The sequence below is a fragment of the Cardiocondyla obscurior genome, linkage group LG04 (genome assembly GCF_019399895.1).
Source record: "Cardiocondyla obscurior isolate alpha-2009 linkage group LG04, Cobs3.1, whole genome shotgun sequence".
In the NCBI taxonomy this organism is placed as follows: domain Eukaryota; kingdom Metazoa; phylum Arthropoda; class Insecta; order Hymenoptera; family Formicidae; genus Cardiocondyla; species Cardiocondyla obscurior.
In genome coordinates, this window is record NC_091867.1 from 9,263,257 (window position 1) to 9,291,222 (window position 27,966).

The 27,966-nt window shown below is 40.5% G+C and overlaps 4 protein-coding genes across 10 annotated transcripts in view; 2 read left to right on the top strand and 2 right to left on the bottom strand.

Annotated features, from left to right (window-relative positions):
* Positions 1-515, bottom strand: part of C3g (C3G guanyl-nucleotide exchange factor) — a 54,118-nt gene extending 53,603 nt beyond the window's left edge. Inside the window, exon 1 of the mRNA XM_070654780.1 lies at positions 337-515. Within this exon, the coding sequence (XP_070510881.1) occupies positions 337-370 (34 nt within the window). The 5' untranslated portion in view covers positions 371-515. The remainder of the gene's footprint in view (positions 1-336) is intronic.
* Positions 305-3,680, top strand: LOC139101574 (leucine-rich repeat-containing protein 57). 2 transcript variants are annotated; one of them, XM_070654823.1, is made up of 2 exons: positions 305-379; positions 1,233-3,680. In XM_070654823.1, the coding sequence occupies exon 2, from the start codon at positions 1,281-1,283 to the stop codon at positions 1,995-1,997; it is 717 nt and encodes a 238-aa protein (XP_070510924.1). In that variant the 5' UTR covers positions 305-379; positions 1,233-1,280; the 3' UTR covers positions 1,998-3,680. The 2 variants fall into 2 exon arrangements, with proteins under 2 accessions (XP_070510924.1, XP_070510923.1); XM_070654822.1 differs by lacking the exon at positions 305-379 and adding an exon at positions 583-1,121.
* Positions 3,681-4,759: 1,079 nt separating this feature from the next.
* Positions 4,760-16,126, top strand: Pcl (metal-response element-binding transcription factor 2). 4 transcript variants are annotated; one of them, XM_070654788.1, is made up of 10 exons: positions 4,760-5,064; positions 6,193-6,335; positions 6,410-6,610; positions 6,674-6,907; positions 7,020-7,192; positions 7,402-7,597; positions 7,704-7,945; positions 8,049-8,249; positions 8,367-8,586; positions 8,775-16,126. In XM_070654788.1, exons 2-10 carry the CDS (start codon positions 6,207-6,209, stop codon positions 9,696-9,698), a joined length of 2,520 nt encoding a protein of 839 aa, XP_070510889.1. In that variant the 5' UTR covers positions 4,760-5,064; positions 6,193-6,206; the 3' UTR covers positions 9,699-16,126. The 4 variants fall into 4 exon arrangements, with proteins under 4 accessions (XP_070510889.1, XP_070510891.1, XP_070510888.1 ...); XM_070654790.1 differs by having other exon boundaries at positions 4,761-5,064; positions 6,716-6,907; XM_070654787.1 differs by having other exon boundaries at positions 4,767-5,064; positions 8,367-8,601.
* A 1,234-nt stretch (positions 16,127-17,360) lies between these two features.
* Sk2 (Sphingosine kinase 2) lies at positions 17,361-27,889 on the bottom strand. 3 transcript variants are annotated; one of them, XM_070654795.1, is made up of 8 exons: positions 27,747-27,889; positions 26,366-27,493; positions 20,558-20,909; positions 19,864-20,235; positions 19,378-19,622; positions 19,204-19,302; positions 18,566-18,705; positions 17,361-18,488 (listed from the first exon to the last, which is right to left on the bottom strand). In XM_070654795.1, the coding sequence occupies exons 2-8, from the start codon at positions 26,925-26,927 to the stop codon at positions 18,300-18,302; spliced, it is 1,959 nt and encodes a 652-aa protein (XP_070510896.1). In that variant the 5' UTR covers positions 26,928-27,493; positions 27,747-27,889; the 3' UTR covers positions 17,361-18,299. The 3 variants fall into 3 exon arrangements, with proteins under 3 accessions (XP_070510896.1, XP_070510898.1, XP_070510897.1); XM_070654797.1 differs by having other exon boundaries at positions 26,366-27,109; positions 27,203-27,782; XM_070654796.1 differs by having other exon boundaries at positions 26,366-27,109; positions 27,197-27,782.
* Between the last annotated feature and the right edge of the window lie 77 nt (positions 27,890-27,966).

Below are 27,966 nucleotides of genomic sequence, written 5' to 3' on the forward strand. Positions count from 1 at the left end.
TGACATTTCGCGTCCGGTAGCGTCGTCGGGTTAACGCCACCGGCCGCGTGCTTTTGACAAGTCGGCCGACACCGGGCCGCTCGGCACCGATGAAAGATAAATCGCAGGTGAACGAGATCGCGGGACGTCGCCGTTTCTTCCTCCAGGAACGACCTGGAGAGAAGGACGGGAACGTCGCGCGGTCTCGCACGCCTGTCGCGTACGCGCCCTCTCGCACCGTCTCTTTCCTCCCAACGTTCCCGCTCGGCTCTCTCTCCGCGACATCGTCGCGCGCGCGCTCGTTCCCTCTCGCTCGCTCGCCCGCAGTAATCGCCGATCGAGTAGCGGTTATCTTACCTGCGTTCTTCTCCGTCTTCGGCGTGGAGGCCATCGTTACCCGGTATGTCGTTCGCCGGCGACGTCGATCCCACTATCTCACCACCTCCGCGCACTGCCGCATCGTGTACTACGCACTGGTGGCTGCCGCGGCGTTTTCAGTCTGTTGTAAACCCGACGCGCATCGCTACATCTTCGTTTGTCGGCCATTTTTCGGGGCAGGCGGGCGGACGCGCGGCGCGCGCGCCACGGGCGCCCGACCCGCCGCCGCGCGGCGGGGGCGAAAACCACTGCTGCAACACTATGGCGGACGTGCCCCGTCAATCGCGTGACATTTCACTCCGCACTCGCGGTTAGGTTACGCGGGAACGTCGGCACGAGGAAAGCCGACGAACGGGCCGCGGCGACCGGACGCGTCTCCGCGAGGACCGGACGCCGTGCCGGCAACGGCGTGCACCGCGAAACCCCGTCGACGCGAAGTGAACACAGCCGCGAGCTGGCGCGCGCCGGTACAGTTTCGCGCAAAAGTACAGTCTGATCCCGCGCGCATCGACGACCGGCGACTCCCCGCGCGAACCTCGGCGACCTTCGTCGTTACGGCAACCGTCGTCGACGCACCTCGCGGAACACTTGAAACCGCACGAAAGCGAAGCGATGCATCGCGAGGTCCTTCCGCTTGTCCTGCGAGTCCAGCGCATGCACGTAAATCTGAAAATTATGTCGAATTACAGGAGAATAACGAGGCTTTAATCGTAGGCACGAAATTCGACCGCGATACTTACTCGAGTTTATGACAAAAGAAAGAGGTACTGTCCAAAGCGTATGAACACTCGCTGGAGAGCCCGGCTTCGAAAGCGATGCTCGTCGAGCAGCTGCCAGGCGCGATAAATTAATTCTTTTACGACGCTCGTTGATAGGGAAGCTCCGGCGCTTGATCTTGGCTAGGATATCGAGGCACCTACGCGATGGGCAACTCCGCCGTGAAGCGGCACTACGAGACCGCCGAGAAGACCGCCACTTTAAAGCTGTCGCAGTGCAAGCTGGACAAGTTCACACGGAAGCTCCACGACCTGGCACCGACGCTGCGCACCCTGGACTTATCCGAGAACAACTTCGCGACGCTGCCGGACGAGATCGGCGACTTCGCGCAGCTGAAGCAGCTGAATTTCAGCCACAACCGGCTGACCGCGCTTCCCGGCACGCTGGGCGCCTTAGAGAAACTGGAGAACCTCAACTTCGCCGCGAACCAGATCAGGCTGGTCCCCTCGTCGTTGGCGAACTTGCGCCATTTGAAGCAGGTAAATCTATCCGACAATCAGATATTCGATTTCCCGCTAATGTTCTGCGGCCTGAGGCACCTGGACGTCCTGGACCTGTCCAAGAACCGGCTGACGGTCGTTCCGGACGCCGCCTCTGGCCTCCACGTCGTCGAGCTGAACCTCAATCAGAACCAAATCGCCACCATCTCCGAGAAGCTGGCGGGCTGCCCGCGATTGAAGACGCTGCGGCTGGAGGAGAACTGCCTGCAGCTGAACTCGATACCCCTCAAGATCCTCAAGGACTCCAAGGTTTCGGTGCTGGCACTCGAGGGGAACCTCTTCGAGATGAAACAGTTCGCGGACTTGGACGGCTACGACGCCTACATGGAACGTTACACGGCGGTCAAGAAGAAGATGTTTTAAGAGATAAATTTTATACTAAGAAAGAGAGATTAACGTTTGTTAGAACTTACGGAAAAATTGTTGCGTCGGTCCGTGTTAAAATACCGATATGATGGTCTCTGGAAAAAAAAAGAAGAAGAGAAAAGGGAATTAATTAATTAATATTTTTGTCAGTTTGAAAATATAAACTAGTAGCATACAGATATTTACAAGATTGAGAATGTTTTAAATTTTATATGAGATTTATAAAGTTCTACACCATTTCGAAATGGTTTTTTATACGTAATTGTAAATTTAAAGTTATTCTATTTATTTATTTAATTCCTTTTTATTTTCGAAAATAAGTCTTAACAACTCTGTTCGAGTTTAGACTTTGTACAGCCTGTAAATAATCACAATTCAGAAATGTACATCACAGTACCATCTCGAAATTGATTTGATATTTATTAAAATCCGATTACTATTTAATAATTTATAAATCTAATTAATTTAATCTTTTATCGAAACGTTATTTTATCGTTCAGAATTAGTCTGAATATTCACACGCACGAATGTACACGCTTTAAAATATTCCAGCGTACCAAATATCTACATATTCCGTTTTTTCATTAAGTACATTTAATATAAATGTTTATTTGTCAGACTAATGATGATCATAAAGTGCCACAATCGGTATCGCGCTCGATATAACCATCGAACTTTAATAACGTTAATAATTTAAATAACAATTTCCAGACAATTAATATAAAAGTTACATTTCGCGGGAGTAGTAATTATTTTCGTTTCTCCACTTGTTTCATGGGGCCATTTAAATTTGAAAACGTTCTCGTTTTTGCAGGGCACAATTTAATGTTCAATCAAAGAGCTAAATATCCAACAATTGAACACGCATGTACATACACTCACCGTCAGGAATGGCGCTCGTGGGGCTGCGACGGCGGCTGGCGTAGGTGATTTTGGCGTGGTGTGCGTCGAATCTCACACGAAGCACGTGCGTAGATGTGTTGCGGAGCACCGGTCATAGAGGACTGAGGGAGAACGTGGCCTGCTACACCTCCCCGCACCCGGCGGCCGAGAGTGAGGGAAGTCACGTACGCCAGCTGCCGTCGCCGTCGCCGCAGAAAATGCCATATCTGGCCTTTCGGTGTACAATAGATTTCTGATAAGAATTGATAATATATTTGATTAACTTTTAAGTTATTTAATTACGAAACAAAAATAGAAATCAAATTAAATTAAAGCGACATAATGCTGACGAATGTAACATGCGCGTTATACTGTTCTTTTTTTTCTTTTTTTTCCTTTGTAAAGTTTTTTTTTTTTTTTAATATTGCGTAATGCGGCTGTTTCATAGTTGTATAAATTTTTGTGTGGATACAAATGTACACTGTATCGTATTCACACGATTGTAGAAATATAATAAGATCGTTGAACTTTCTTACGGTCAACTGTGTGTTAACCTTCGACCGAGCTGGCGATTGTCAGAATTCGCGAAAATTATTATAAATTGCTAAGGGCCGAAAGCCCTTTCGATAAACTTCTGCGTTATATAGATGACTTTTCCATATTTATTTTGAATAAATGTTAATTATATTATTTATCTCGCTTGATGTTAAATATGCAACTGCATTCGCACATCTTCGTTAAAACATCGCAATTTTATTGTAAAAAAAAAGAAAATAATAATTACTTTATTACAAAGATTTTTAACATCTCTCCTTAAGAATTGAACGATCTTGGGGCAGTATTTAATCGCTAATCAACCGGAAAGTAAAATAAAACAATGAGAAATCTATGTAATCGACAGAGATAATAACAAAATTACGATGTTACTTGTAATCGAAGAGTTCTACTTTGCGTAATAAATTTTTACGAGTAAAATCGTGCGGGACGTAGTTCTTTTTACGTAATCACGTGGCCGTCAAATCAACGTGATATTACATTAATTATTTAGATAATATATTTAATGCAAATGGGAAACTATTCTTTTGTTTACTTCTGTATGAAACTCTGTATGAACGAAACACATGAATGTTGATTGTAAGGTTATGTCACATGATTTTGTAACGAAATTGACTGTCGCCGTCAAACGATCGTCAACGTACGAACAAACGACTACCGGGGAAAACTGCATGCATCGGCTAATTTTGCAATTCCGCGATATAGATAAGAGTGCATTGTTATGTGAGACTTACTGCTCGAGCGTTTGAGATGTTCGCGTCCTGCTCGGCCGGCGCGATCGGCACGGGTCGCCGTTTGTTAAATAATAATTTCGATCGCACGTATTTGTCACGTCATTCGGAATCATTGAATGACTAAAATATCGATTGTTTATGTTATGTCTGTACCGTAACAGGAGACCTAAACGACGACCACCGTCGGCTGTGTCCAGTCGAGGGCCACGCTCCAGCTAAACGTTATTTCCATCGCGAGATTGACGTAGACTCGGTAGAAATTTTAATCCTGCCTGAGAGAGAACAAATTAACGGTGATGCTCTTTAAAGGAATGAGATCGAAGCGAGGATCAACTGAACGAATTGGGGAAAGGTGAAACTTACGGTAACTTCGCTTACTACGAAGGACAAGTTCGAAGCGAATCTAGGGCCGTGAGCGCGTTCCGAAGGGCATCGCGGTGGCATCGGTACGTTCCTAAGCGTTTCGCGGTGTCGTCCCATGGTGGCGCGTTTGATCAGCGTAGTCGGCCAGCAAGTGTTTCCCCGAGCATGGCGGACGGTGCTCGTTCGAATTTCCATGGGACACAATGAACGTGCGCCGAGCTCGCCGCGGTGATGCCGATAACTGAGGGCGTGTCGTGATCGTGCAGCCGGCCTACGTGGGTGCTCGGGGCGTCTAGGTGATCGGCGCGGCAGCGCTATAGGGAGGCAGCCGGGCCAGGCTTTTGCCGCCGTCGTGTCCGCCGCGAGTGCGCCGAGCGAGCGAGCGGCCCGACATCCGAGCCGAGCGAGAGTGCGAGCCGACCGTGGCCGGGGCCCCCCCATGGTTAAGTCACCGTTGGACGCCTGGACCGGAGTACGGAAGATGAGGCCCGCACGTAGCAGCGCATGATTCCACGGCTCCTGACGCTGAGGTATGACGGCCGCGTCGCACCGGGACCGGGGGAGTCCGCGGCGCCAACCCGACTCGGCCCGAGACGATCCGACTGGAGCGGCGCGACGCGCCGCCGGCCTGGGTTTATTTACGACGCCGCGGCACCCAGGCGGGCGGCGTCGGCTGCGAGGCTCGCGAGTCGCCGCCCCGGGTGCCAGGAGCCGGTCCCCGGGGGTTGACGATCCTTCTACCTTTCTCTCTCTTTCTCTGTCTCTCTCTCTTTCTCTCTCTCGCACGTATACTCTTTCGTTCTCTCTCTTTCTCTCTCTCTCTCGCGTGCTTTTTCTCTCCGTCTTCTTCTTTCTCCCCGTCCGTCCTCCGCGTCGTTCTCGTCGGATTGATCGCTCGCGTGAAGAAGCGCGGCTTGCCGGACGCTGGCACGCGGGACACGCGATGCACCGCGCGAACGATCTCGAACGAACGGCGAGAGTGAGTGCGCCGGACTGTGTTCTTTAATGAGATGCCGATCATATGATCGCCGCGCGACCGCGTTCCCGCACGGCGTATTGTATTACGGAGCAACGGTCCTCGTCGTCGCAGACGGCGACGGGCGGTATGGCGAGTCGCGATTTGTCCCGCATCCTCGGGTAATCGTGGCTTCCTTAGTTAGCTCGAACGCTTCTCAGGCGTCGTCGGCGGTATTCTGAAATGTAACGCGCGTCGCCCGTTAATTGCATTCGAAAATTTTCCAGTCGCAAACTTATGCAAGTATCCACGACAATTGTACCGTACTCACGTGTTTAATAATCATTCGTTAAAGGTTTCAGAGCTGATTGTTTCAAGATCTTGGTAGGCTCTGTTCGAGAGAATCCTACTATCTTGATTTAATTTGAAAGAAAGATTGTAAAGAAGTGTAAAATAGGATAGAGAGACATATGTTTACTTTACAAACAATATTGTACCAAAAAATTGAAATAATCAGCCCTTAATCTAGCTTATAGGTTAGCTAAACTGCATTTGTTTCTCTGCTTTTTTGTATTGGCATGATAGATGAAGATCGTGTGAACCAACTTCATGTAACATACAACTAAAGAGAAATAAAATTGTTTGACATCTAATAAGTATACGCCTCAATTTATTTCATTAATTGAGTATGTTTGTGATTTAGAAACAGGGTAGAAAATGTCAGAACCTGAGGAAAGTCTGGCAGCGCCCGATAGTACCACAAGGGAACAGCGGGTTGGCTTCTCTCATGGAGATGATGTTCTTCAGCACAGAGATGGGAAATATTACCTTGGTACAGTTGTCAAGGTACAAAACCTACATACTTTTTTTAGCAGTACCATATTATCAGTATATCATCAAAATAATTTCCTTTTGCTTAGGTGGACCTGGCAAGGGAAAGATGTCTTGTCAAATTTTTGGACAACACATCTTCCTTTTCGCCATTCAAAGAGCTGACAAAATTGGCTATGCCAGAATCGGATGTTATGTGTGTTCTTTGCAAAAAATTTCAAGCTAAGACTGACAATGACATTATTATTTGCGACAAATGTAGCCGCGGCTATCATCAACTGTGTCATCAGGTGTGTATCAAATAATCAATTTGTGACATTGCAGATTATAAAAAAAATTCAATTATTACGCAGAAATATAGAATACGGTTTAATGAAGGATGTACACGTTTGCAGCCTACAATACCAAAATTAGAACGAGGTAAAGATATTTACTGGATATGTAAAAGATGCACAGACACTCAGCCAGTTTCACAAGAAACTTGCGAACCAAAAAATTCCATGGTTAAAGCAAGTATCAGAAAAGTTTGTAGCGGTAGGGACCAACCTCCACCACCACCAGATGACATAACAAAATTGCCATACGATGTAAGATTTAAATATAAAATATTAATTTATTGCTATTACTGAAAAGCGATTAATTAAAAATTATAATTAGAAAATGTACTTATATTTTATATGAAACAATGTATTATTTCAGCCTGAGATGCTAAATTGGGATAATCATCACAGAGTAAACGCTGAACAAATTTATTGTTACTGTGGACTTAATGGTGAATGGTATGCACAAATGTTACAGTGCGGTCGTTGTAAGCAATGGTTTCATGAAAAGTGCATCAGGTGCTTAACTTATCCCTTGTACAGTGGTGATAGGTAAGTACAAGTGTGAAATGGCCAATATTTAATTTAAATTTAATTTAAAAATAAAACTAATTAAACTTTAATAAAAAATTTTTAATCGTATGGTTTATTAATTTTATATTTTTTCATATTTAGAAATCGATTGCTCTCACATAGAATCGTAAACTATCTTATAAATTGTCTTCAATTTTGTAATAGTTAAATTTTAATAATTCTTACAGATTTTATGTATTTGTTTGTTCAATGTGCAATTATGGAAAAGAATTTGTTCGGCGTTTAGAATTGAAATGGGTAGATCTGGTGCACCTGATGTTGTACAATCTGACTGTTTATAATGCTAAAAAGTATTACGATTTGGATACTATTATTATACCTTACGCAAATGACAACTGGTTGACCCTACAGCTTCCACCACAGGTGAAAATTATTAAAATTGGAATACAATTAACAAAATTCATTATTTTAATTATTATAATATTATAGACGATCATAGTTTATGATAACACAGTTTGTATAATTTTAGATTAGAGACTCCAGTCTTGAAGTACGCAGGGAAACGATATTAAAAGTATTGTTGAACAATAGAACTAGGTTCAAATGGGGTAAAGAAATAAAGAAGCGTACTACAATATGGGGCCTCCGTGTCAGACTGCCGCCACCTTGTCCATTCATCAGTTTGCCAATGACCGGCGAAATAGATGATTTAGTGTTAAGTAGATGTTGGGCTGGTAATAAAAGAATGCAATACCTTCCTCCACCAACAAGGTTAGTATAAAATACGTTTCATGCATATGCAGTACGAAATTAATTAACAATTTTTGCCAACACATAGATTATTCGTATAATTTGTATAACTTAATTATTTTAGTCCGGTAGTTTTGCCAGAAAGTACAAAACAATTGATTGCACTAAAACAAAAAGTATCAGAAAATGTAGAAATTCCTGTGAGTCCTACACTTCTGATAATGCGAGGTACACTTTATCAAAATTCGGAAGCAGAACATAGCTCGTGTCCCAGTCCACCTCCAGCAACAGAATCGAGTCAATCAATAGAATCTTTAAGAAATAGGTAAGTCATTTTTTATAAACGTTGATTATTAACTATTTCAAGATAATATATGTATATTTTTAATATATCTAAATATTATATACGCGTATATATAACGGTATTAAATTATTTTTATAGGTATTGCAATATTGGTGGCGGTTTTGTTAAAAAATCATTCCCATTTCCTAAGTTGAGTGTACATAGAAGATTTCGTCGTCTATTAGCATTAGGCAATTCACGGAAAAGAATGCTACGTAAACAGAAGAAAAGAGATAAAGCGTGTGGAGATAGTGCTAAGGAAGACCGAGAAGCAAGATACCGAAAAGCAAGAATGTTATTGAAAAATGCTATTGCCAAGGTAAAGGAAAGAAAGGTAAGATTATTTTATGTAAGCACGTGATAAAGTATCGTATATGATTCAATTTTGTTATTTATTCTCGAAAAAAAAAAAATAATAAAAGAAATAAAAGATTGGCTAACGTCTATTTTTTAATACGTAAAATATATTTTATGCATTAAAAAAATCATGTTTTTTAATTAATGCAGAGTAAACCACAGAGTTCAGAAGCATCCGATTTACCTCCAACACCTCCAACTTCCGTTTCTGGGCCACCAACACCACCAGCTACGGCATCGGGTATATCCGAACTATCTGTGCCTAGTTCTGTGGATCTAATGCATTCTTTGCCACCTTCGACGCCTGTAGACACAAGTGGAGACGAAACAAGTTCGAGAGGAACTCTCGACTCTTTTATTCCACCGCCCAAAGATTTTGAAGGAAAAAATAACCCGTTCAGTGATTTAGTGAACACACCTTGTAGTCTTAATCAAGCAAATTCGAGTACACCGTTACCTTACAATCAGTGTCCCATTACTTTGCCTCTACCGCTGACACCTGTGATCTCGCAACCACCAGTGGTACGTCCAGCAAAAAGACAATTATCGGAAAAGGATATTATCATTGACAGAAACGGGCAAGTGAAACGTAGAAGACAACATCGACGGGGACGTCCGCCTATCCAACAACAAGTCCAGCAACAATTCCAGCAGACCGCTAGTAAGACGGCGGCTATCCTACCGGCTCGTAATAACGAAGTTAAAAGTGAATTTGCCAGGAATTTAAGAAGTTCATTTAACGGTGCCCCTAGCAGTGCAAATAGTCAAATTGGAAATTGTATGGATTATGCCTTAAATGGTAGGAGGTTGAGGCAGCGGCAAAGTAATGATAAATTACCTCCTCCCGATCCACAACCGCAGAGAAAGGGCAGTTTATCTTCATCTCCAAAGTGTTCGCCTGTGAAGCAAAGTGCGCCTGACATATCTCTGGATGATTTAAAATCATCAGTGAATATTTACTTCGGTGCAGCTAATAGAATAGCTGCTGGTGAAAAGTTCATCATCAAAGCGAAGAGGATAGGACCAAACGGTCAGTCACAATACCTCATCGAATGGGAGGGACTCAATACTTAACGGTAAATAATCCGCTTACTACGAATATTGCAATCGTATACAATTTTTAAGTTGAAATAAAGTGTAAAAGATATGACGATTACTGTGTCGGCATCTTATAATCAATTTTCTTGATTTGCTTTTACGGCAAAATGATTGTGATCGATTGTTTTGCGTTACATGCACTGCCACTTGTTACATACATTTCATTAAAATGTCTGTATTTATCGGCGTAGAATATGTGAATGTTCTTGTAAACGTACGTTTGTCATTTCATGGAATTAGTCTTGCGAAATATTTTATATTTATGCTCAATATATATTAATAAGAATTAATTTTATTGTCGCATTTAAAATGAAATTAATTTATCGACTAGTGCGTTAAAATTATATTTTAATTGATAGTCTTTTTCACGCTTATATATTTTAATCAATTTTAACTACAAAAAGAAAAGTATACGATTTATTCTTGATCTTTGCACATTTCATTGTTAAGATGCATATGATGAAATGTGTAAATCCATTGAAATACTTGCATGAAAAATAATGCGTTTGCAAGAACACTCTGATGTATTGCTTATCAGATGTAAATAGTGTAGCATAGTAGACTTACGGAAGTATCGACAATGTAATTCACGCGAGAAAAATTCTGTGTGATTTGCAGAAATATTTGTCAATTTTCTTTAAATATCATGGGTAATGAGTACGAATCAACAAAAAATGAAGTTAGTCCGACATTTGTTCCTCTTACGTGTGCTAATGCACTAGCGAATGTTAGTGGTTAGTGGCAACGAGTAAAACAAAACCGACATTCTGCAAAGATTATTTTTCAATACATTCGTAGAGATTATCGTCGCCTTCTGTAACTTCATTGTCTTGGATTACATTTTTTACTTATCCATTTTATACATAACAAATCAAAATTTTTCACGAAAGTAAGTTATTTAAATTTTAACGTTTACAAATCGGTTTGCGTACATGTGATATCGAATACATTCAAGATTTTAATGTCTCGCGTAGGTCGGGTTTGATGAATAAATGTACTTGAGACGATGAAGGTATAGATTTAGCATTGCTCATTATTATACAAGACGAACAGAGAACGACACAACTGTTTCGTGCCACTTGAAACGAAACAAACGATGTACTGAATATGTAAGTAATTGGCCAAGTTATCTGTGCAAGAGTAATACCGTGAATATAAACTATTCAACTGTGTTATCAGGCACACAATAAGAGAAACTCATTATTACGTAGTTAATGCCCTGTAAAAACAATTCTCATACATTAGATGCTAAATTACTGTACATAAATAAGTTGATATCTAAACTGTTGTGTAATCGCAGTTAGATATAATAGTCAGTAAATATAGCAGTGTCGCAAATTATCTTACAATTATTTTGATACAGATTATTTTATACGACTCTGAATCCTGCTAGGATTATTACGTAAGAAGTATTTTGTACCTCAAACTGCACAGAATCTATGGTCATAACTTACTAATCAGAAAATGTAAGCAAATATAAGCGATATTATATAGACATTGCAGTGAACCATTATTAAAGTCTCAAAGCAAAAGAGCTTATTAGAAAAGTGAATTAGACGTTTCATTTTCGATCAATGATAAATAGTAGAAATTTGCAATAAACTTTTCGGAAAACGCACATATTAATTACACATTGCTAGTTAAAAAGTAGCAAAAATAATGGAAAGCGCGTAGAAGCGCAATTTTTTTGTTTAACGAAATTTTGATTTATCGAGAGTTTTTGCTTAAATTCAACAAGTGGATAATCATCTTAGATAATTTCATTTCGACGTTTCTCATTAGATTAAAATGACGAGATCATAAAGAAAAAATCCATGTTCAAATGAAACATTGTAAAATAAGTATTCATTTGCTATTTATTTGAAGTTCTTAAATGCAATGGCACTTTTGCGTTTTGATTTCTTGAAAGAGGCTCAAGCAATTTGAGGCCACTGTGGTATGAAATGAGAGATTCTTTACGAAGTGCTGTTTCGTAGTTGTGAAATTTAATGAGCGTGTCGAAATATGGTAAATCTGTTTTTTTACAAATTTTTTAATAAGTTATTTTTATAAAATATATATTGTAGTCGATCTTTTCGCACACTCCGGCTGCAACAAATCACATTTTATACAAAATATTTCTCAATTTTTATAACATGCGTATATTATCGATTATACGGTTTCCGTTTTTCTTGTACAATTTAAAGAATACCTTTTTCGATTCATACCACAGCATACTCTCTATTGATATCTCCTCTAGAGTGATATGTAGGTAATATTGGGCGATGACAAAAAATGGACACTGCCAAATTTTTAAGTTATATTTAATAAAATACGTCGCGCGGACTTCATTGCGTTATGATATATCGTGGCGTTTAATTAACTGAATTGCGACACTCGCATACTTAGCGTCGCGCTGTAATTCACGCGCGAATTTCGCAGAGACGTATCGCTAACTCGCGGCGAAATTTCAACGAAGTCGTTTCGTACGTGCACGTGTACACGCTCATGTTCTTACTGAAAGTGAAGTAAAGCGTAAACTTTAGCGTTAACTTTTCCGTGAATTTGATGTAAGAGATGGCGTAGGGGAAGCAAAAACTCAATTAACTCACGAAATTGGTACGTAAGAGGTCGAAAAGCCGTGTGTTTATTACATTTTTCTACAGTTTGATTCTTTAATTCCACGACAATATAAAAGTCGAATCTAGAAGTTAAAGTGAACGGATAAGACAAAGAAAAAAAATATACAAATATGCCGTTTCATTATCTAACCCTGACCTGATATTCGATACCTTGATTCATTTACATATACGGCAATGAAGTTAGACTGGGTGGTAACTAATTATATCTATCTGATCGTATTTTAAATACCTCTTTACCAATTCAGATTCAGTCACAAGCGTTATAACGAAAAGCAAGAGCTACAAGAATCTTTCTTACAGTCGTTATTCGTTGTTAAAGAGTTTTATATTCTCCCACGTTCATCTCCGTTCGACTAAACGATACTAAAGCGATGCGAAACGATTCTATCGACGATACGTTGCCGTTTCTTTCCTATTATCGTATGCTAAGTAGGATAAACGAAGGACACTGCGGCGCACCGATGCGTTTATTAATGATTTAAGATGTAAGGCGATCGACTATACGTTTCAACACCAAGAATGTCATCCTCGCGATTTCGCAGCGTTTTTGTATGGAAGTTTGCACGACTTTGTACACGTTTAGAGCGAACGACTTGCGATTATTGTACACCCAGTCGTTTAAATCTCTGTCATATATAGAAGGTTCGGAAAGGAGAGCCGTTAAAGTTAATGCTGCGTGAATTCGCGCCGGTTCGAGCGGAATCTTAATCGACTAAGTCCTGGCAAGCAGAGGGATGCGTCGCGTAGAAGTTAATTATCGCTGTCGCGAGACGTCACGTTCGTTCGGCCGCGCGCGTTTAATCGGAGCAAAAACGCCGGGGCAGATTATGAGAAGGCGAAAAGTTATTGCCAGTATCATGTGTACATATTTATATGACATCCTCCTGCTCGTCCGCCCTTTTCCCTTTTTTAACGTATAAATATCCGTACGAGTTTCACATCCAGCGTAGCGCATGTAGTTGATACGTTGTATTACCGTTTGTGTGGCGATTACTGAGTGATGCGACAACGAGTTTGAAGGGAAGCTCGGCGTGTTACTTCTTAGAGCGAATCTAGTGTTCTTCGTTATGAAATTTCAATCGCGAGGCAGTGGAAATTACGACGTATCTCGGCACTCGCGATGCGTTCTGTAAGTCGCGGCGGGTCCTCAACTGTGAGGAAGAAGCAGAGTTCCTCGAATAAAAAGGCGTCAGTTAATAAGTTTTCGGCCGTGATATAATTTATTAATGCCAATCGACGAAGTAACGAGAGTTAATATTTTATTATCGTTTGTTCTACGGATTTATTTATTTGCTAACTAAAGTAATAATATATAAGTTGTTATTTCATGAAAAAAAAAAGAAAAAAAACAAGAAAACCTTTTCTAGACTTGTCTCGATTCTAACGTGTTCAAGAAACGTATCCGGAACGTTTGGTTTCAATTTTTTATTCGAGGAACTTCAACGAAAAACGGTAATTGAACGTTTCCCGGAGTCATTTTATTCAACACGATCCGGAGAATGTGATAAATCAATCCCGATTTGGTTCACGGAACCTTCGGTTTGCCGCCGAAATCAAAATCGTCGAACGAGACACTTCGCGCGAGCGAAAGCACTTTAGCCAATGCATTAAATTAGCGAGCTGTTACTTGTAAATTTAGATTTCTACGTTGTTGAATGTAAAACGTGTTCTCCGATCGGTCGGGCTGTCCAGGACCAGTTGTAAAGAAAGCGTTAGCCACGTTTGAGATACGCTTCGTCCTACGTTGCGTTGTTCAAACGCATTTGTAAATTTACGTGCGTCGCTTGGCCATTAACTTTTCGTATCCGTTTCGCAAAATAAGTGGATTTCTACCTAAGCGTTTCGAATGCGAAACGCACCGGAAACTCGTCGCGCACCGGAAGACGCCCCTCAATTATTTGCCAAAAGTATTGTATTTATGAAATCGACATCTCTTGTGTTCACCCAGGCTGCGTTTCGCGAGGCGCGTATTATATCGACATTACGTAAAGTTAACTAGAAAAATTTCGCGCATACGCGCTTTGCGGAATCCCGGCCTTTTGCTAGCGTTATACTCGAAGGAAAAGAGTAAAGGCGAGCCGATCGTTTTCGATAGCTATCAGTTCGATGTAAGTAGCGTTTTAAACGACCGTCAGGAACTTTCGTACCAGCAAGGTGTTCGTAATCATTTCTATTACAAATATAGTTTCGACAATATTGTAACGTAAGTCATTTTCACGCGGGGGGTGTGCGTGCTCGCGATTTTTCTAACACGATTACTCGCAATTCAATACAATTCTCACAACGAAAGCTGACTTCAACCGACAAGCAAGCCACACCGTGCCAACGGCTTTGGATAGTCCACATAAATCGACAAGAGGAGAAAATAAAGAAAAGGAGGAAAGCCGAAGGGAAGAAAATTCGCCGCTCGCTGAGTCCAAATTCGTTAGGGATTAATTTTTAGGTAGCAAGACTCTTTCTGCGACTCGCGCGACTTTTTTGCAGCTAGTGTAAATTTAAAAAATAAAAGCGGGCCTGACCGAGAGAGGCGAGATGGACCGCCGAGCCGAGATCGATTCCGTAATCTTCTGTGCGGAGAGACTGCGACTGTGAAATGCGCGGAATGTTGCGAATGTGCTCTTTATTTGCGTGTATGTATGTACGTGTGTGCGCGTTTCTTTTTTGTTTGTTTGTTTCGTGTGCGTGCACGATAGATTTTAGAGAGCGAGGACACAGCAGAGGAATGAAAGAAGAGGAGAGCGCCGAATGATAATTTCGAAATTAATAATTTGTCATTGTAAAGGCGAGACGACGCGGAAGCAAAGACGACACGAACGCGCTTGTCCCGATCCTCCGTTATTCGATTGGGATAATCCTCCGCGGGAACGTCGCCGTTTAATGAACTCTCGGTTCCTTTTGTTTGTCTTATTATTTTCTTGCGCTCGACCCGCGGAGAAACGTTAAGTCGTCTCGCCAAAAATTGATGTGTGATAGAACCACTTATTCTCCGCAGATCTCCGAAGATTTACGTTTCTGCGCATATTTCCATTTTTAATGTTACTTCAGTAGTGGATTCTGTATATACACCTGCCTGCGCTGCGAATATTGCAATTTACTACCCTGGCCGATGTTCTTCTCGTAGCCACCCCTTCGATCGTTCGACGATCATTCTAAGCGATTAAAAAGATGTTCTAATTTATACGTGTATAGCTAATCGCTCTGCCTGTTCGGAAATTGCTCGTGATAAACCACCGGACTGGTTGAGAAATCATTTTCGCGCGGAAATAAAAAGACAATCATTCATTATATTTTCGGTTGGAATAAAAAAAAGAATTATGATTATTTTGCGATCGTGTCGACGCTCTCACTCTCGAGAAACAACTTTCGATATTTTAAATGTATCGTGGCTTTGGAAGAAAGATTTAATATACAATTGTACGTACCTTTGAATACTGGAAAGCAGATACGGTGTTTGCTGCAGCGAAGGGTGAGCGGTGAGCGTTGAGGGGTGAGGGTTGAGCGGGAACGGCGAGCGGCGAACGACGACTGATTGTACGTAACTGCTTCCTCTAGATCCCTTCTCTCGGCCGCCGAGGGATGGGAAAGTGGTGGAGCGCGTTCACCCCTCAGTTTTCGATGGTCGGCGCTACTTTTAAATTATGTTTTTTTATAAAATGTAATATATAAGTGTCATGTATTTATTTTATCAATTTGCTAAGTCGAAGGAAGATCGAGGGAAACGGAAAGAGATCGGTCAGGGTACTTTTATGTTAATAGTATATATACAAACATGTATACACAGAATGCTCCGGAGTTACCGCTGATTTCACTAATCTACGGGATTCTCTCCTGCCGATATAGTTTTTCCATCCTTTCTACTCTTAATTTTAACGAGACTCCAATTCATTAACGCTGTAACCTTTTTTTTATTTTTGTAATACAAGGTTTATATTGTCCACCGTTGCTTATGTTATAAAAAAAAAAAATGACTATTGAGATCGGTGAAAAGAATCCGTAGATGAAAGCGTAACGGCGACAGTCTCTGGGACCCGTACATACATATAAATAGTTTTATAAGATTATCTTAACGAGCTACAACTCTGTCCTTATTTTTATCTTTTTCGAGCTGCTGCCGTCAGCAGCTCGCACGACCGTCGCCTGTCGTTTTGCCGCGCCGAGCCGAGCCGTGGAAATTCGATTTTTATCGCACGACAAGCGCTTGCCTGTTTGGGGAACCGTGCTCTCCGTGTTCATTGTTGTTTTACTCAGCTTGTGTAAAGAGACTGATCCATAAAACTCCTTCGTCCTTTATCATTTTTTTCATATTTCATCCGTTTCATCGTCATCGACTCGAGTGACGCGTATGCGGAGATCCACGTACAAAAGGGAGGGTTTAAAAAGCGAGATGAAAGGGCAAGGTCGATCGTCGGAATTGGACGACGATCGACGATCACGGACTCGCTGTTGTAAAGAGAGAATAATAAACGATACGTGTAGATCTAAACAACGGCTCTTGCCTTCCGCCATCCAAGCATCTCCTTATGAATATTAATAACAAGCAAATCCTCGATACCGTACAGAGTTATCGCAATTCTGAAATGTGACAATGGAGCAACCGATTCTATTGTCAGCGTAAACAATCGGCGCGAAATGCAATCAATTCGATGAGTTACGACGTTATTGGGACGGAGATTGACTGCATCCTAGGAAGATATACGTTTCTATCCGCCACTTTGAGATTTACGGCATTTAGAATTAATTATTCATGAATGGAAGGTCAGGAACGAGCTCGCAGATTAATGACAAAACGCTCCTAGATGTACATATATGTGGTGCTGTCTTTGACATAATAAAACGATTCCCAAACTTTTTAAAATCTTGTTGCAATATTTTTTCACGCTGCGAAAAAAAAATTTGTGACGAAATTAATTTACAATTATTCACGACGTTGAGGTAGGATTACGTGACGTAACGATTCATGAGAGATGATTTTTAAAAAATTCGGAGAACGGAAAAAGCTCGGTTCGGTAAGTCTTCGTTCAATCTCAATTGCGTTTATTAAGTATAACGATGTGATCGCGTACGAAAATCAATGTGATTTTAATTAAAAAGTAAAAAATTTAAATAGAACCGGCTTAACATTTTAAATACGCTATACGTATAAACGTAATTAATTTCGTTGTAATTTTACAATTTATAATTCCCATCTTGAATTATTTTTTTTATACAAAAAAACGAAAATATAAAGCAGATGATGTATAAACGAATCGATTGCTGTCGCATGTTATTTACTGTTAAAATACTATTCTACTTATGCATCTTCCCAAAACCACAATACGGTATTCTATTGTTCGCTGAAGATGTAAAACGCAAACGTATTAAAATGTGATAATAAAGTTTAAACTTTTCTAATATATTTGGTTAATATCGACTCGCAAAATATGTATAAAAAACACAATTCATTAATTTATTTAGCATAGTAACAAAATATAGTATCTTACGCGTAATATTATACTTTACAATAACGAGCACAAATAATATCATTATGTTGCATGTATAGATACACTGTACAAACTGATAGAAAACTTTACAAAATAGCTAAATGGTATCTATTAAGATGCAACAGATTTAACCCATCCAGCTCTAAGCTTAATAAATAATTATGTGTACATACATATACATATATTTGCATATGTATGTATATTTTATCGATCTCTCCATTATGAAGAGGTGAAAAGTAATTTTTGGGCGAGCGCATCGCAAGAATAATAAAGTTAAACGGCCTACACAGATTGTCAATTTAAAATTTACATTATGAAATACCTTCATAAAATTTATTAATACATATTAACAGTTGGTGTTGCTATCATAACTGACTTTACTCTAAGCTAACCTAAAAGAAATCCCTTACCGGATTATATCCGAAGATTATTTGATTTAGTTGATATCACCACGGTACCCATGTTTATCGTTTATGTCAGGGTGTCATGACGGATGCTAGAGATGGGAATATTTCCGCTTGCAGTGGCCCATAATCGACTTCTTCGCCGTCTACAGTAATGTGACCACTCGTTCCTTCCATAGGTTCTATCCGGAATGCCTTTACAGGTATCATATCAACGCCAGGACAAGTCACATGAGTGCCACTGCTCAGACCTAATAAAAACTAATAAACGAGCACGACAGAAATTGGTACAATTCTTTCCTTTGTCTTATTTTATTCTGGTTTTATGATATACTCACTTGTACTAAATTAGCCCGTGTAATACCGGCTTTGACTATTAAAAGCCAAATAATTCCATCTGCCAAAGTAGCACGTGGTGCAAAAAAGTAGTCTTGTCCCAAATGCGTTTGATAAGCTGCGTGTACCATTATGAATTCTCCTAAAATTTCAAACATAAAACCTTGTGAAGTATAATATAAAAATATATAAATTTATATTTCAAACGTAACATATATATCCAGTATGCAAGCATTGCAACTGAAAAGAGAGTGCTACATTACATTATAAATATTTTTTCCAATTATGATTCATTGTATTCGGCGTTTTATTAAATGGTACGTGACGTTGCTTAGAATTCATTGGAGTTAAAGGGTTAATAAGTGATGCATTACGCGGCAACCTTTGGCACCGTATATACATACGACAATATATTATATGGCAATTAAAATAAATAAATGTCTTTGAATTCATCTCGCACAAATAAATTTTATAAATTACAAACATTATCACTGAAATGTTTATCTGGCTTACGTAATTTCAAAATATTTCGATAAAAATGTAATAAAACGCATGTAAAAAAAAAAGTAAATTGTTTATAGTTTACGAAATCCAAAGCTCGAAATACGAGACTTCCTTTACAGTTAAACAATCACTTTACCTTGAACCGTTGTCCAGCAGTTTGAGAGTTGCGTTGTTAAGGCCGGAAGTGTCGATGACGGCCCATACATAACTTGATTGTTACAGATATTTTCTGCACCTTAACGATTAGATAGCTTTATCAATAGAAATATTATATTTTTTATTAAGTTACGTATGGCATTTTTTAACATACCAATTTCTGCACTATCACCGTCCTCCATGCTGTGATAACTTGATGCTGAACCAGTGCTGAAATAAGTTGATTTTGCCGATGTTGCAGAGTAGAAACTGTCGAGTCTATGCCTTTTCTCATTATCCGTTTCGAGGGCCAAAGTCTCAGTTATGACGTCATTATCGTCGCAACTGTTCAAATCGTTGGATGATTCTCCAAAAGTATTGTAAAAGCCTTTCGATATAGATTCAGGTTCGGTACAACACCTACAAATGCACATTTTTGTTATAAATTTTTATTTAGCTTGTTTTTTGCATTTTTAAATACGTAAAATATGCGAGCTAAAAAAAAATAAAGATAAAACTTTTGTACGTGTGGCTTGAAATAATCTTTGATATATGGCGCGTGGCACGTCGACAAGCGGTCACGCTGTCGTACCTCAATACGTGCGATTATCTGTCATTAGGTTCTATTAAAAAATCCATCATTATTACGCGGGATTATTACCTGTCCAATTCGTCGCCGTAACTTCTCGAGTGCGACAGTATGTTCTCCGCAACATAGTCCTTGTGATATATATTGCCGTTTTCCATATTTTCCGTCGGAAGGACCTTGTTACAAGGCAAATACGACACTTTGCCTTTGTACGTTCTCAATCCTATTAGGCGCGCTACGCTCCATACGGTAAATCTTTGGCCTCCGATGGCGCGCAGTCGTTCGCTTTCGATGTCAATGTCGGACAGCAAGCCCCAGCCCACAGATAAGAATGAAAATAGGATCTGACTCCTTGTTTCCACACGTACGATGTCCATCAACGTCTTTTTGCATTTGACCGCCGATAGCGCGCTGATAAGCAGGGGATTACGATCGTACGGCTCTCTGAAACATTATATATTTAAACTAACTTTATCGAGCTGCTAATTACAAACTAGATTAAATTAAGACCGTTTGTTAATCACTAATTTAATACTGATACACGAGTTCAAACGACGTAAATCGGAATAATAATTATTAATTGCGTACTTTTCATATAATTTTTTTTTTTTTTTTCAAAATTTAATCAGTGTGTTTATACGAATTATTTCGTAGAAGCCGATAATAAAATATAAACGGATTACGACACATGATTCTATCAAACGTTGTTCTATAATACGCTGCGATTTAAGAAGGACTCAGTTTTGCATTCGAAATGAAGGCATACTTTTTAGCGTAGGCGATAGATTTTGCCAAGCCATTCCCGGAACCGCATGGTATCACTCCAAGCGGCAGTTCCTGCAGAGCTTTCTCCCAATCGGGTCTTTGGAAAAGTCCGTTCACCACTTCGAAAACGATCCCGTCGCCGCCGACCATCAGCAAGCCGCTCCACTGATAGATATCCCTCGTGCGCACGAATTCGCGGGCGTAATTCGGATATTTGGTAATGTGAATCTCGTACGGTCTCTCCGCTTCCGACAAAATCGGGTGGATCCTCTTCTGAAAGGTTTCTCTACCTCTGCCGGGTCCTGATTTCGGATTCAACAGCACCAAGAGCTTCCGATTCTCACCCGGGCATGCTGAAAATATCAACGAAATATTATTATCGCTGCGACTATCACGTTTCATTATCATTATTATTTTCTAACAATTTCGAAAAGTCTTTCTCGTGCAGCTCGAATAAAATACGCGACACGTTTATTTAACGATTTCTACATAATTCTTGATAGCGATGCAGCTTAGTTTCGTTTCTCGAACTTTCAAAGAGCTTATGCAACGCTTGCAGCTTTAACGCATTGTTATCTCTGAAGTCAATAATCTTTATTCGTACTCGTGTCCGGAGGAAACGTAAGGGAAGCTCGTCTTATCGCGCCAGGTCGCTGTCGTTCAGATACGCAAAATGCAGCGTACTAGATCCGATCCAGATCGAAAGTTACCAGCACGGTACAACCGCCGCGCATCTTGTTCGGGTCGGCACGCAAGCGTTTAAAGTAAATTGTAAACTTCCCGCTTACATCCAACTGTTTCCACTCGCATAATCGCGTTACGAAAGAGATAACGTCAATCAGATGGCCGCAAAACTTTTTTTTTTGTTTACAAGGAGGTTGATATATTGTTTTACGGACTTTGACAATCTGCTCGGCGAAATTAATAACTATTTAATCAGGATTGCATAATGGACGCTCCTTCATCCTCGACGCGCGACGGTGCAACGCATAAATATAATTAATTTATTCCCCTCTCGGCGAGGCGCGAGACAACAATGCTTGTAAAAAAGATTTAAGAGGACATAATTCAGTCCTTTGTAACGTCCGCGCTGGACTTGTCGACACGTGTGAACTTTTCACGCCGCAATAATTCTATATTCGTGAACGTATATTTATACAAGATAATATAAATTATTAAAATAACAAGCAGGCCTGTAATTCTATAATTCAAACGTTGATTTATGACATAAATCAATAATAACAGACTGAACGCATGTAAAATTTTTTTCAATTTTTTTTTTCTCTTTTTTTTTCTAAATAAAAAAAGAAAAAAAACAAACTGCCAGTATATTACAATTATCAATGATGCAATCGAAATGATGCAGAAAATAGAGAATTTTATTGACAAGCGAGCTTGTTCGTTCCCACCCATGCAGTTCCTCAACAAAAACGTGGAAGGTAAAATTTCCCAATCCAGCTATTTCGCAAACATTTTTAATTTGCAATCGCCTTAAATCAATCACGCGTATGTCATCGATCTCAATCTCTTGTCTTGTCCGAGTCTTCGACTGTATATTGTTAATATTTAAAGTCCAAGTGTTCAACGTGCAATAACAGAAGAAGCTTTTAAGAAGAGCCGAGTCTGGTTAGGCTTATCATTTACGGTAAAATGTGAATCTAATGTTAACGTTAATATTGACAATACCGAGACAACTATTTTAATGTTCTTTTTCTAATTTTCTAACGCCACCAGGAAATCGTACAAAATTGTCAGTTGCGGCAAAACCAGCAAGTTAATAACGGCAGAAAAAATTAAATACAAAAAAAAAAAGATAACGACGTGTTTGCGCCTTTGCTTGAAATGGCAGAATAAATATCATCCATTAACAGACCCGCGTAATTGTTCTTCGAGTAATTCTTCGAGTAATTTAATTTCGCGAGTGCATATTAAAGTTTGACGATCGCAGCTGTCTCCGTGACATCCAGGATCGATAAGATCAAACGACATTCCGTATCAATTGGACGTGACGGTTCCATGTAAGTTTAATCGTTATCTCTGATTTGAGAGGAATCACAGAGGAGCGTTATCTGTGTAAGGGAAATCGCACTTGATGTTTTCTCAAGCGCATAAATTGCCACGTTGGTGCAAAATAAAAATATACATGTATATATAAAAAAAAGGGAACATCGAGCGCCGATTTTTTTCATATCAAAAGATTGTACCAGCTTCTTGATAAGCTATGCCTGGCAGGCGTTCATTACATGTTCTCATTTATTCAGAGAGAAACAGAGACACATGGCTGCTCAGAAAAAGCTCGCTGAAAAGTTGGCACAATCGGCCCTAAATGTCGATTCCTCTCCGCAAATAAAATAAATAATTAACTGCGGTAACTTTAAAGTGCCGCGAGCGAAACTTAAAGAGATAAACTCGTGAACTATTCGATGAACCGGGCAAGCTCTCGGCTTTCCCGTAATAAAAAAAAAAATTTAAGAACTTTGTCAACGACAGATTGCTTTCCGGGAGGTGATTATTGCTTTTCAATTTTATCCCTGTGTTTACCGTAAATAACGCGTTACGTAACGTGTGTCGGCGTAATTCGTTACCGGCACGCGATCCCTTCTAACATTTCCGCATTCGGTGGAAGAAAATAAAGCGAGCGGAAAATAGGTAAATAAAAAATATCAGGCCTATTACCTTCGGTGCCGCCGACGTCAATGCGTGATTAAGAATATGACGCTATTAGCTGCGTTAATTGCGCATGCAGTTACGTTATGACGTACAATGAAAAGAAAACGAACTAGAATGAAAGTTAAAATAAAAAGAAAAAAAGAAAAAAAAAAAAACTTTCAATTTTCGGCTATCGAAAAATAACACAGTGCATTTTGCCGTTGTTCCTACAAGAAAGTTTGCCTCTTACTGCATTTTTATATGAGCATCTATCAAGGACGCATATTCCGGAAAGACTAAATCCACCGGTTGATTCCGGCTTATGAAGAATAATCGCCGCGGTTGCAAAACTTATCTCGAAAATTATTTTTGTAATATCGACTTTTAATGATTACGACACTATAGAATTAACATCCTACGTCGCCGATATAAATGTATATGTATGCTAAAGATTTTTGCATACTGGACTCTTCGGATAGTCGGGGATCATAACGGTGATGCTGCGCACTCGCGATTTCGGATTCTATTGTAAAGAAAAAGAATTACACGTATAACATCCACTTACAATAGATGTAAAGCTACGCTGTAAAAAAATTCAGTCGTGCGTGATTTTTAAAAAAAGTCCTACACCGTATTATCTGTGTAAATTTACCGACTTTTTGCGGTATAATTTTACATCCATTACAATGAGTAATAATTTTTTTTTCTGTTTCCCCGATGTATCAGAAAGGACTACCGAACTTTGCCGCAGGAAGGCAAACATTATTACAGCAATAAATACTAATTTCTCGAGTACAGGCTCGAAACTCGGACTTTCCTCTTTGTACTTGAAAGCGATCGAGATGTTTGTACATACGATCGCAAGGTTCAATCGCGTTTATTGTACGTGAGTCACAAGGTAAGATATCAATCGCATGCGGATGTTAAAATTCCGCCACGTGCAGCAACAGGAAAATCGAGAAAATTAAACCCGGAACTACATACGTTTCGTAATTGGAGCGTCTCTTTGCACGATTCGCAATACGCGATATTATGGCAATAAATGACTGCGACGCAAAAAAAAAAAAAAAAAAAAAGAGGAAGTTTAAGTGACAAAAATCATAAAATTCCACGTATTATTTGTACAATAAAGCCTGCGTGGAATTAACGAGATACCGTAGCTGCGGGGCAGTGTGATTACGTCGATCGGTTCAAGTCTTAACTGCAAAAAGCTACAACTTTCAATAATACTGCATCAATGTTTAATGACATAGTCTTGCGGTTTTCCTACGTCCAAGGTACAAACTCGCGACGTATAATATACGCGTGAATATTACGCCTACTTAAAATTGGGTCAGATAAAAAGCAAGCGAAAGAGATTATCACGACTGCTAATATTTTTCAAACCGTTACAGATATTTCTGTTCTAAATAAAATTATATTGCGATTCAATATAACTTCATGGCTATTAATTAATTTTCTTTAAAAAAATTCTAAACCCTGTTAATCATTTAATAACGTTCTTTTGTCGGGAAAGACTTTATGCTAAAAATTAATTTTGATTACGCTGAAATCAATTAAATGTGCAAATCTCACTCATAAATCTTCTGGAACTGTTTCGCAAACTTCTCTTTTTTGCAAATATTATAATTATTATGCAATTTGAAAACATACTAACTGGAAATTTATGAGACAGTATTATTCTGTGTCAGAGCAAAATCGTCACTTTTCAAAAATGTAATATTTCATTAATCAATTCTTTACTGTTTAAGAAAAAAATTTTCAAACTATTACTACAATAAAAAAAGAAATTAATTTATTTCGTAAGATTTCAACTTACGCCTTAACAAAGCCTCAAAATGCTACCTTAAAAAAAAAAAAAAAAACAATAAATTATTACATCTCCAATAAAAAAAAAGGAAAAAAGAAACTTTCTTTATAAAGTTCCTAAACCTGGCTATAAAATTATTTGTTATCAGTTATGTCAATTATAGATAACCTTCAACAAAATAGTCTTTACATTTTCATTGTTAAAACTTGAACCAGATGACGTGGATCACGTGATACACTTAATGACCGGAGTCTGATTACATAAGAAGTTATGGAAACGCACGGTCTGCGAGAACTAATCGTTGGGATACGAACGTTGTTTTCGAGTGCGCGTTGCAGTTTAGATATAATTGCAATCTGCATACAAAGGCATTGCACGTAGAGAGTGATCATTATGTACTCGGTAATAAACAAATTACAATTAGCATGAGAATACAAATAAAAGAGAAAATTAAATGAGATAAACTGAAAATTAGATATCTCTAATTTTTGTAATTTCTGTTTTTTTTTTTTTTTAATTTATTTACAATTCACCATTCCACGCTTATCTATAATTTTCAGTGAACTTCGAACTTCTTTCATATAATGTTTCTACTGTCAGTAGCTAAATACGTTGTACTGCGATCATATTACGATTCAGTTAATTAAAAAAATTATTTATACGGCTGAAGAATGATCTTTTAAGACCGAGGATGACGCCATCGACACGCAATGCAGTACATAATTACTGTTTTATGATATAAAAGAACACGGATAATCATATTCTAATTTATGTGCTGCAAAATTAATATATATTAATAATAATAGATCGGTAAAACCAATTAATTACGCTACTTTAATATTTAAAGTAATTACGTAGAGAATAATAAGCGTGTAATGTTATCGGGAAATATATCTTTCACAAAGTTAAAACGTTTGAAAGTATTGAGATTAACAGACCACTCAGTATATCGAATAAATAAATGTACAAGCAACGGACTAATCGTCGCTCACACGGCGCTCAGATATTTGGATCGAAAGCTCGATGATATAACGAATTAAAATTCTGAAGTCCGTTTTCGCTTTCTAGATGCGTTACCGGATGTACTACCGGAACGGCGTTATCATTGTTACGCGCCGTGTTCGTGAAAGATCAATTTGCCTGAGGAAACCAACAAAAAATTAACTCAAGGCGGTGAAATATTTCGTCGCTTTTTTCAGCTTGACGTAGGGCGTGAAATCGCATAAGATGCATTGTTAATCAATTGCTTTATTTTCGCTCGGTGTCCAGACAATCGATGCATCGAACATGTTCGGACAAGTTTACGGACTAACAATAAGAGACCTGATTATTGAAATATTCTTTACTTACCGCCGACCAGGGTCTCCAAGTTCCCGTGGCTGGGGCTCATCAGGTTCTTCGGCACCGGCACGCTCGCGACCAGGCACTTAATCGCCAGTCGCCACCGACTCGCCTCGCGCAGGTTGTCCTCGTACTTGTCGAAGCTGCGAAAACGCAGGGTGATAGTCGTGCGTTCGCGCCTCATGGTGACTTTCATGCGCGCCTTTTTCAGAGCGTACGCGTATATGTAGAGGTAGGCCGACGTGTCCAGCTCGTCGTGCTGTTGGTAGAGCTCGGCCGATTCCACCAGCTTCATCTGCGATTTGGACGCGCCCGGTCGGCAGGCGCAGCTGCCCGCGTTTCTGCGCTTAGACCGCATGCATCTGCAGCCGATTATGTCGCCCAGGGCGATCGTCTCGATCTTCGAGGCACCGTTGTGTTCCTTTTGCAAGCTGAGACCCTTTTCCGTCAGCTTCACCTTGTAGTACGTGTTACGCTTCGACGTCACGTAAAAGATCTCCTCGAGGACGGCGTTCGGGGCCCCTTGGACACTGTCCTCCATGGTTCGTCGTTGATGTTTGCGTTCCACCATTTGACTAATCAGTAGGTGCTTGGAACACGACCGGCCTTGGAGTTCACGCGGCAGTATCTCCGTCTTTCTTCTCCTCGCTTCACTTATCGGTCACGGTTTCTTATCGTTTTGACCTCTTCCTTGTCGAATTTCTCTGCTCACGCTTACACGGCGATCGATCAGGCGACGATCGCATGAGAATCCTAAAGAGAACGAGATTAACCGTCGTAAACAAACGGTGACTCGAGGGCCCCGCGATTGTTTGCACGCGGACACTCACGATTACGCACGTTTACCTGCGGCCGTCCACGTTCGATAACGTAACGATAATGAAAGAGATCGGTCGAGGCCGGCGTTCCTTAAGACGGCCAGCACGTGCGGGTGAGAGGACGGGCGCTGGTACCTCCCACGGTGATTGTCATCGAGACCGCCGTCGGTGGATCAAAGTGGGGACCCCGGGGAAACGTCTCAAGGGGTTCCTTTCCGCGACCGGTCCAAGTGTGGCCTCTCGCGCTGCGAACTCTTCCGGGTCCCTTCGCAAGATCCCTCCGGGGAGGCAGTCCTCTGGGACGTCGCGGATAACCACTCTGTTGAGGAGAGTCACGTTATCGATGATCACGAGAGCGAGGATCGCCAGCGCACAAACCTGCACGCGAAATCGCAGGCGAAAAGTCTAATCGGAGGTTTATCGGAGCAACGCGCTAACGGCTCGCGAGCGGCGGCGTCGCTCGGCGTGATTCAAACGCACGGTGTAGAACGTCGACTGCCGCGATGCCGCGACGACGCCGAGATATGGCTCCATACCGCTTCAAGCGCGTATTTATTGTCGGGGCTGCTTACCCTGCTAGAGAGTGGCCAGCAACAGTGAACTGTGGCCAGCAATGGAACGAGCGTCGCATCTCTCCCACCACTGCTAACCCTCTCTACGGATGCTCGGTCTATCCTCCACCCTCCCGCTTCCCCTCTCGCCGTCTTAACCCGCGTCGCGGACGACCAGGGTTTGAGCTGCGCGGTGAACTTTAAAGCTGCACCACGCCGAAGAACGGGAGTTCCACTGCAC

Coding starts and splice junctions, on each gene's coding strand:
- LOC139101574 (XM_070654823.1), top strand. CDS start 1,281: ATGGGCAACTCCGCCGTGAAGCGGCACTACGAGACCGCCGAGAAGACC.
- Pcl (XM_070654787.1), top strand. CDS start 6,207: ATGTCAGAACCTGAGGAAAGTCTGGCAGCGCCCGATAGTACCACAAGG. Junction 6,908..7,019: donor TAACAAAATTGCCATACGAT/GTAAGATTTAAA, acceptor GTATTATTTCAG/CCTGAGATGCTAAATTGGGA. Junction 7,193..7,401: donor CCCTTGTACAGTGGTGATAG/GTAAGTACAAGT, acceptor TAATTCTTACAG/ATTTTATGTATTTGTTTGTT.
- Sk2 (XM_070654795.1), bottom strand. CDS start 26,927: ATGGTGGAACGCAAACATCAACGACGAACCATGGAGGACAGTGTCCAA. Junction 20,910..26,365: donor CTTGGAGACCCTGGTCGGCG/GTAAGTAAAGAA, acceptor TGATATTTTCAG/CATGCCCGGGTGAGAATCGG. Junction 20,236..20,557: donor TCTATCGCCTACGCTAAAAA/GTATGCCTTCAT, acceptor ATAATGTTTCAG/AGAGCCGTACGATCGTAATC.